Source organism: Alnus glutinosa, chromosome 3 (genome assembly GCF_958979055.1).
Source record: "Alnus glutinosa chromosome 3, dhAlnGlut1.1, whole genome shotgun sequence".
NCBI classification, from domain to species: domain Eukaryota; kingdom Viridiplantae; phylum Streptophyta; class Magnoliopsida; order Fagales; family Betulaceae; genus Alnus; species Alnus glutinosa.
The window spans coordinates 33,894,662-33,904,454 of record NC_084888.1 but is presented as its reverse complement, the minus strand read 5'-3'; the positions used below and the strand labels follow the sequence as shown (position 1 = coordinate 33,904,454).

The 9,793-nt window shown below is 35.5% G+C and overlaps 1 protein-coding gene across 1 annotated transcript; it reads right to left on the bottom strand.

Moving 5' to 3' along the window:
- Positions 1–335: 335 nt before the first annotated feature.
- Positions 336–8,253, bottom strand: LOC133862346 (beta-hexosaminidase 1). Its single transcript, XM_062298131.1, has 15 exons — positions 7,774–8,253; positions 7,612–7,695; positions 7,363–7,398; positions 7,023–7,134; positions 6,844–6,914; positions 6,571–6,701; positions 6,080–6,096; positions 5,818–5,866; positions 5,148–5,248; positions 4,697–4,756; positions 3,917–3,950; positions 1,981–2,079; positions 1,605–1,664; positions 1,263–1,513; positions 336–796 (listed from the first exon to the last, which is right to left on the bottom strand). Exons 1-15 carry the CDS (start codon positions 8,134–8,136, stop codon positions 621–623), a joined length of 1,644 nt encoding a protein of 547 aa, XP_062154115.1. The 5' UTR covers positions 8,137–8,253; the 3' UTR covers positions 336–620.
- Positions 8,254–9,793: the final 1,540 nt, after the last annotated feature.

Here is a 9,793-nt window from a genome sequence, read left to right as displayed (position 1 = left end):
TCCAATAACAACTACAAGACTCCAAATCCACTTATGAGTCTTGTGCGGCACTACATAATCCAAAGACTATTGAGTAGAGGTCTAATCCTATCCGGAGTCCTAATCTGAAGATAGAGTTCTAATCTGAAGAGAGAGTTCTAAGATAAATTGTATTCTAGTTATTTGAGAGCTAGAGAAGTCCTAGATCAATTATGTATAGGAGTCCTTGTATATGTTTATCTCTTGTAATACTCCTATATATATTCAATGAAAGCTCATCTATAGAGCACGGTTTTACAGCCTAATACATTAGTTCTATTAAAATGCAAGAGAAGTCCCAATCCGAAGAGCTTGAATTTAGCAAAGAGTACCAGAGAAATAATAATAATAATAAGATGTCTCTAACAGGAATGTAAATTACAACAACAGCACGAATACAATCACACCAAATCACCAGTGACAGATTTGAGATTCATCTGACCTCACAGTCAACACTGATCTCAACTTTTACAGGCCCAAGCTTCCAAACCCATCAGTGTGGCACAAGAAAAGACTTCTCCACATTGCTTACATTCTTTGAAAACTATGCACAGAAATGCAGCCTGAGCTGTGTATAGCCACCTAATCTCCCAATAGAAGTATTATTGCTCATAGCATGACCCTGGGCCAGTCGGAGGGCTTCGGGCATATTTATTTGCGACTGGGGCAGCTTGAACCCCACGCCTGTTCAAGAGACATCTGAAGTATTGCAACCGGGGTAATGCAGTTAAGGTAATATTTCTGGTGGATATGGCGTCCCTCCTGCTCCACAAGCGCTCTGTAGGAAAAAAAGTGGAGTCCAATCGCATGCTTAAGAGCCAATAATAGCCGGGGGGAAAAAAAGCATCGCATATTTAAGACATCAACATGAGCGTGTCTATATATTGCAAAAGTTAAAGACGAGGGAAGCAATAAAAATGAAAACATCGGATGAACTCTCACCCTTCAGGCATCACTGCAAACTCAAATCACTCATTAGTGTGTATGCATGTCTATTGGTGTGTGTATGTATCTCAGATCATACAATTTGAATTGTAATGAAACTAATGCATTTACTTATCCAATCAGTTCAGTTTTTCAACTTCCAAATTAGTCACGACTAACTAGACCCATTGACATTCCACAACTGCAACTGGTGGAGAATGGGGACGCCAGTTGCCGGTTCAAAGACATTAACTCCAAGAAGGGCAAACAATGTCAATGCCCAAGTCTTAACCAATGATTTAAGTTCACCAATGGCATACCTGCAGCCGCTGCAGCTCGAGGCCATATTGTTTGCTGAATATTTGATGTATCCGCTGTCTCACCCCACATGCAAACTTCTCCTCCGAGCACGAGCTCTTGCATGGAAATATCATTTATTCCTTCAACCGGCTCCGCTGTGTAGACTTCATCCCAAGGGACATCCAAATGGTCAAGATACCAAAAACCTTGATTGCTGAAAATGCATCTGAAACCCTTTGCAACAGCCTTAGGACAAACCCCAGCGCCCAACCTAAAGCAACACAGCAAAATATTTTTAGATTCACACAGTCAGACATTTGGCTTATACCAATGTGAAACTGCTCCCAAGGGGAAAAACTCACCAGTTATGCACTATAGTCCGTGGATTAAGGTTTGAAGCAAATGTATTGAAGGTTTCTTCCCTGAGATGTGAAAATTCAAATCTGTCACATGCTTCAGTATTCAAATAAAATGACAGTAACTTATGGATAGTTGCAGAGTAGTGGACATTTTTGCTTAAGGCTTATGTAAGCTATGCATTTCCAATTTCAATTTCTCAAGCATTTTCCATTTGCATACCTTATGCTGATATCCTAGAACTTTCCAAACGAAGTAGATCCAAAAAAGACCCCATATATATATATATATATATATATATAGACACACACACACAGACAATACAAGAGGAAAATCAAGTTTACATAGCAAACAACGTCATTGACATAAATTAGGACATACCAATTGACAGGGGTCCAATTTTTTGAAATTGCTACTTCTTGAGCTTTTAGTACAAAATATTGGTAGGCATCTTTAGCAGTCATGTTCCGATCTTGAAGCCTGCACATTAGATAGTAAATATAAAGAGTCAACGTAATCAAGGTCACATAAACACTAATTAATTCAAACATGGAAACATTGTGATGCGGGACAACCAACAGAGATTTAGAATAGATGAGAAGAGAAGAAAAGTAGAAGGAAGAGAGAAGAAGCTGAGGAAAAGAAGTAAGAGAAGAAGAAGAAGAAAGAAGGGAAAAAGGAAGGAAAATCAGGAGAAATAAGACAACAAACCACAGTACAAAGTTGTGCTCAAATAGCCTAGGGATTAAACCCTAACCCTAACACCTTAGTGATACTTCTAACATCCCACTAAATAAAATAAAGCTAGAATCAAAAAAATAACATGACCGGTCTGAAAAATAAATGAAAACAAATAAAATGCGAAAAATAACAAAAGCGCCCATAATAATATCTCTATGCTCTCAAGGCTGGCCCATCCTCCGATAGCAGGGTCCAAACACGTGTAAGCATTCCTGTATCTGGTGTCTCCATCACATTAGATCAGCATATAATCTTAACCCTGTAATGCAAGGGCCACTATAAATGGAAAGTGACCAGAATTCCATTGCTCAACAGGCTTGAATTCAATGTTCAAGTATGACAACCATCATTTGTGTGTTATTCACAAAAACACTCCAACAAGTGTTTGAGAACATAAACAGAAATACTACCACACAATATTGACATATTTAAGGCATCCGAATACAGAGAGAGACCAATCCCATCTCGCCTTTTCTCCTGTTCACAAACTCTACGATCACATAAACACTATTTAATTCAAACATGGAAACATTGGATCAGGATAAGTTCTTAACCCTATAATTCAAGGGCTACTATAAATGGGAAGTGACCGTCATTCCCTTGCTCAACAGGCTTGACTTCAATGTTTCAGTATGACAATCATCATTTCTGCGCTATTTACGAAAATACTCCATCATGCGTTCGATAACAAAAATAGAAATACTACCACACAATATTGACATATTAAGGTATCCGAATACACACGGAGGGAGGGAGGGAGAGACCAATCCCATCTCACTTTTTTTCCTGTTCACAAACTCTAAGATCACTATCTTCAAAATATTGTAGCAGATAGATGAGAAAAAAAATTAAACCAAATCCATCATTATGAGGAAGATGAAACTCTGATTGGGAAAAAAAAAATGTTATCCAAGTATGTAACCATAGATCGGCCCACAAAATTATCAGTCAGTGAGCTAAATCAAAAAGAATAAAATAATTGAGAGGACCTTCATATAATAGGTCTTTTTTTGGGTTAGGGGGAAGGGGAGACATACTTTCTCACTGAGCCAATGTCTTAGTAGAACAATTTCGTAAGCTAAATTTAGTTTTTTCCCTGAAAATGAAACACTATAGCATCCAAACTGACTTCAAAGAACCCACAGTTGACTAATTTTGCATTTTCTTGTCTTATCTTCTATGATAATCATCTGTTACAAGCGTCACACAGATAAAAGTAAGCATTAGAAAAAGGCTGACATTATTGTAGGGTATATTGGCAACATGTAAAATACTGTGAATTAAACTATGAAATTTTTATGTTGAATATGTCAAAACACTTTCCACAAATAGTAGTAATTGTGATAGTGAAACCTCAGGATATAATTTTTACCCTTGATTATTAGATTTGCATAAAAGTCAAAATGACCAACAAAATGAAGTCTCTCTGTAATTACACATTGTGCCATTTCCTTTAAGCGCTAGACTATGTATTATTGTATATGTTTCATTCCTTATATAGCTTGACTGATACGACTTAATGGACCATAAGTCGTCATTTAACAAGATTTTTAACCAAAACAATTCAGGTATTTACCATTGCTTCACGTGTGGAGTTGAGCTCCAGCAATCTGTCAAATAAAACGATTTCTTATTAACAAACATCAGAAGGCAAGAAGCTCAAAAGTAATACCAGAGAGAGAGAGAGAATTGACACATACATAATACCCTATCAAGTAAACAAGGATGTACTTTATTATTATTATTATTTTGATAAGTAAAAGTATATTTCAAAAAGCACAGAGGGATAAAGAAGGATGAACTTTATTATCAAGTAATACTTTTGGTTCATTATGCTTTCTAACCATGAATTTGAGTTTTTGGCAGATGTTATATCTTTTGAGAAGTCAAGTCTCATGAAGACACCATTTCTATGAGTTGTTCCAATGCCTAGAAGGTTTTTTTCATTGCAGAAAACATACCCATATGTATTTGGAGAAACAGACTGAAATTGTTATCTCCAATGATTTTGAGATTGCACGGTTCCAATGAGAGGTCATAAATAGGGATCCTAAATGCCTAAAGATTTTCATCTCCGCCAAGATAATTCCTCATAATGAAGACATAATAGCAAGAAGCTCAAGCTTGTCATAATAATGGAAAAGAAAAAAAGAACAAATTGTAATCTCAAAGAAAAGGAGACTATAGGTCATTACTAGCATAAATTAAGTTTTTGGTGCTAAATTATTTTATTCCCATACATTCTTGTGGCATAAGAGCATAGAAGATTTTATTTTCGATTTATTTATATTGTTTCTTTTGTCAACATAGTGATAGCAGAATTTTATCTTGCAACAAGGAAGCCACTAAAACTAACCTGTATTAACTTCATCACCACCCAAGTGAAAGAGCTCAAAGGGGAAAATCTTCCTCATATCTGTAAAATGGAAATTGTAAATAAATAAAGTAATGGAGAAGAGAAAATAATACATGCAACAACACTAACAATAACGTAATACATATTGCAAAAAGTATTACTCTTTTATTTCTTTCCCTTCCAAAATTTTACTAAACATCTTTTCATGCGACCATGAACTTCTTATACACATACATTTGCATGTGTGTGTTTGATATCTTCCACATTTTGATCTTTGAATTATGTGGGACATCCATCAGGTTAAATGCAGCTAACAGCATCTGAACAAACTGAGCTATTTTTGAAAAATATCATATAAAATCTTGCACACTTTTAGAAGGCAAAAAAGAAGAAGAAGAAGAAAAAAGAGAACTGAATGAACATCAGGGAAAGGGTTTGAAAAGAGCTTAACCTGTCAGAATACCAGAAATTACATCAAAAGTAACGTTTTTTGTAACATCAAGTGGCTCTCTACATGAAGGAGAAGGCCAGAGATCAGGATATCCGGTGCCCCTGCATTCAAGGCAGATAGCATGCTTATCTCTTTGAGGAAATAGATCAATAAAAGAATGAAGAGCTGGAAAATTCTAATCTTTTGGTGTTTGATTTTATTCAAATGTCTTCTATGACTTCGAGGAAACAGCTTGAAGGAATAATTCTGAATTCCCACCTACACCAGACAAACTTGCAATATAAGATTTTCTAAAGCAGGATTTAATCCATGATTATGATATTGGAAAGAAAAATCTATCTTTCCCTTCTTCCGCTCATAGAAACCATTATGGAGTTGTGGTTTGAAGGCCAGAAAGCTATATCATTTCTATTGGTTAGGACACACTAATAGGCCAAATCTAAGCTGGAACTAGAAGATTTCTTAAACCTGAAAAAAGTTTCCCTTTCGGTCTTCGGATACTGGGAAATTCATAGCTTGAATGATTATATCATAACTTTTTTTCTTTTTTATTGGTAAGTTACACACACCCACTGGGACTTGAACCCACGACCTCACCCTCAACCTTGCTACAAAGGGAGGAAATACCATTTGAGCTAAAACTAGCTTAAAATAAACAGCAATGCTTTACCATGATTCTGCATGACCGGGGATATCAACTTCTGCCATGACATTGATACCTGTCATGCACCATGTAAAATAATCAACCCCATAAATACTAATTTAATAGCTGAAACCGTTCTACGGCATATATTACGAAGACATTTACAAATTTTGTTTCTCTACTGCATAAATTCACTTTGAAAATGGAAAAATTAAGTTCAATCTCATACAAACTTTTTTTTTTATAGATGTCTTACTGAAGCTTCAACAAAAATAAAGATAGAACGCACCTCTTACTTTGGCAAAGCTTCAAGTTGATGAATGGAAACATGAAAAGGAAAGACACTGTTAGCCTATGGCAGACTAAGGAAACATAAAAAGACAAGCAAAATAATCAGAACATGTAGAAAGCCATGTAAATAGAGGACAGAAAAAAGAAAAAGAAAATTGTTTGTTTGGTGAAATGACTTGCAGGCCATAAATTTTTTACATATTGAAAGCATCATTTGGAATTTTATATCTTCATTTTTAAATACCATCATGTTATATTTTTATACTATCTATTTAGTAGCTTTGATATCCTCAATCCAAAGAATGAGTAGCACCATATGATTTGGATAATTATCTATTTTAATAAACTGCAATCAATCTGATTGTAGGATTATTAGATAAGAAACTTCAACTGATTGGAGAATCTAACAGGGATACTTGGACAAGTTATTGAGTGTATTTAAAGCTAATGAGTTACTTAGACATTTAAAGTTGCTCCAGATAATCTTACTTGACAATCTCATATGCATCCTCAACCGTGTAACGCTCCCACTTCGTATATGAACCTTTCCACAAATTTGGATATGAAGGTACTTCAAGAGGAAATGACTGCTCGTCTATGATGTGCCAATGAAGGACATTCTACTGAGTGCAATTCTCAGTATCAGAATTACATGCGACATAATTAGAGAAGCAAAGGACGGTACAATTATCAGACGAGTCCTAAACTGAATTTCAATTGTGAAACACAACTTTGACAAGATTACCGAGCTAAAAGTCTTACAAGTTTAGCATATGACATGGATTCAATTATCTGCTTAATCACATGAATCGGTAAAAAGTGCCTTGAAGTATCTGCAAAACAATGCCAATAAAGATTGGTATCAAGCAAAATTCTAGTATAAACTAATAGATAAAGTTTCCAAGTTTACTTTTCCCTGAGATAAAATAAATTTTGCCTACCCAACAGAAGCCCACGATAAGAAAATCTGGGTTTGTCTTGGATGTACCAAGGAGCCTTGTATACTAGTACTGACTTAGTTTCATAATCAAAAGCACATAATTGGCTGAATGTCTGCATTATTACAAAAGAGAATAATCAATGAGGGAAAACTCATATGCCTTGAGACAATCATAAGCTAGTCAATATTTTCTGCCAGTTAAATACAAATAACACAAACGCGAGGGATCCTCTCCATTTCAAGTGAAATGGAGATGGGCCACAAATGCATGATTGTAAAATGCGTAGGCCTAAAAAGCATTAATGAACACTCTAGTATGCTTCAATGGTAATCATACATACCTCCAACCCCCGCAACGCCCCGTAAACAGTATTTGCCTGCAATAAAGAGTATTAAACATCACTGAATCTCATGACTGACTGCCTAGAGAAAAAATATACCATAGACTCCATAGTGCATCACACAAATAAGTATAGTACCCAACCCGTCTGATTCATCAAGTGAACAACAAAATTTAACTTAAATGTTCATTCAATTAGCTTTAAACCACCAAAGAAGCTATACCCACAATCTCTAACCCTCAAATTTACCTCAATCGTCGCCTCCTCTATAATCGACTGCCCGTCATTCTTGGCCACGAACAACGTATAGCTCTCATCCACACCGAGTTGAAGCTGAAAATAACAAAAAATGCTATCAAATTCATACAATCAAAACTCCCAAAAATTCACTTTCTAATCAAAGCAACTCACTTCTTCGCTATCCGAGTTAACAATAACCTTCAACTTGCTAATATCATACACCGATCTCCTTCCCCTAAGCCTATCAAACACAGAAACCCCCTCGCTGTGCTTGAACACTATCCTTCTGTACCTATCAAACGCCGCCCTGAGAATGCTGGAGTTTTCACCGTTGCCGCCGACGGCGAGCGAGAGGCCGGGATCGACGGAGAGCGTGTCGTTTCCGGAGGTGAACTCGGCGGGCAAAGGCCAGACGTAGGTGAGGGAGTCATCGATTTCCGGGGCCGAATTGAGCCTTAGGGATTGGGAATCACGGAGGGCAAAAGCGAAAATTAGGACGAGGACGTGGGAGATTTTGAAGGAATCGGCTAACATGGTTTATCGGGGCTTAGGGGAAGTGAGACGGTCACCAACCAGTTCTTGTCCACAGGTGGAGCTGGTGAAACAAGACAGTTGGGCCCCACGATTGATCGTGATGAACGGATATAGATTCTCGGCCGTCTGCTTTGTCGTTTAATGTTACTTAGTTACTAAAAATACTTATTGTGATTAGAGTATTCTCATCATTTTGTATATCTCAGTCTAAAATATTTAATTAAAATTTATTTTATTTAATTTACTTAAAGCGTTTTAAAAGGTATTTCTATCTGATTATCTAAATTTTTTTTTCTTTTATTAAAATAAGCATTTTTATCAATTAAATATTATTTTAATTGTAAAAGAAGACAAAAGATGAAATAAAAACAATAAAATAATTTTAGCTATGTGTGGAGTTGCCTTGTTCACAAATAGATGAAAAATCTATTCTAACTTTTATTTAGATAATCCAATGGAGTGAGTTTTTGAAGTTTTTGTTATCTATTATAGTTTAAAAGCGAGAATAAATAATCGGATGGGAATACTCTTAAGTTTCTTATAGTCTTCTTATATGTTTCTCTCTCAACCGAGAGAGAAGCTTTTCCACGTCTCTTGGTAGAAGTCTCACCACCTCCTCTTGAGGTTTTCTACTGCCTCGTGCGGTTGTTCCGAATTAGGAGGGATAGAGTCTTTTCCTTATCTTCTCTCTTTCCCCATTATTTTCCTCTTCTCTCTTTCTTGTTTGTCTTTTCTCACGGTTCAACAACTTTAGTGGCTCTACCTCCACTGCCGTTCGTCCCCGCTCCTTCCCCTTTCATGTTTGTTTCTTTTTTATTTGTCCTTATATTTTTATTTTCCTTGTGTTTTATAGCTCTTTTTGTATTGTGTTGCCCTTTTTTTTTTCTTTGGTTTCATGTCTCCCAATTCTTAGGCGATTTGTTATTACTGTGAATACTTTTGTAACCAAATTTATGTTGGTTCGTTTATTTCCTTATATCCCTACATTGGACGACGACAATGCATCAACTTTAGTTTCTTTCCGGAGGTTGTTCCTGTTTTCAAGTGAGGGTTCAAATAAATTTGTCTTAATCTATATCCATTTGGCTTCTGTAACCGCCTTGTGCGACCCTTTGAGATGATCGAGTTACTTATTTGATCAATTTCCTATATTTTGTAATTATTTTCACGATTTTTTTGTTTGTTTTGGATCTGTTGTTGATGAACCCACCCCATTTTCATTTTTAGAATCATTTATTCGTTCTTCCATTTAGATCAGAAATGAAAATGATCATCTTCCGTAACCCTTTCCTTATTCAACTAAAGAAAAAAAAAATCGTCCTTTCAAAAAAAGAATAAGAAAATCATCATGTCAAGGTATCGACAAATATAAAATAGATATAAAGAATAACATTATTCATTTATTTTATAAAGAAAATGTAAAATCAGTCACTGCAGTTACACTAATTTATAATACTCTCGTTGTGATATAAAAATGTTACGAGAGTTTATTATAGCATAAAAAACAGCAAATAGTTTATGATATTATTTTTATTTTTATTTTGGTTATTTTGGTAGCGTTAAGGATATTATTGGTAATAGTTTGAAGAGAGTAGGAGTGATTTTTCCTATATAACAACTATAAATATATTTAAAAAAAAAAAAATTAAAAAAGTGG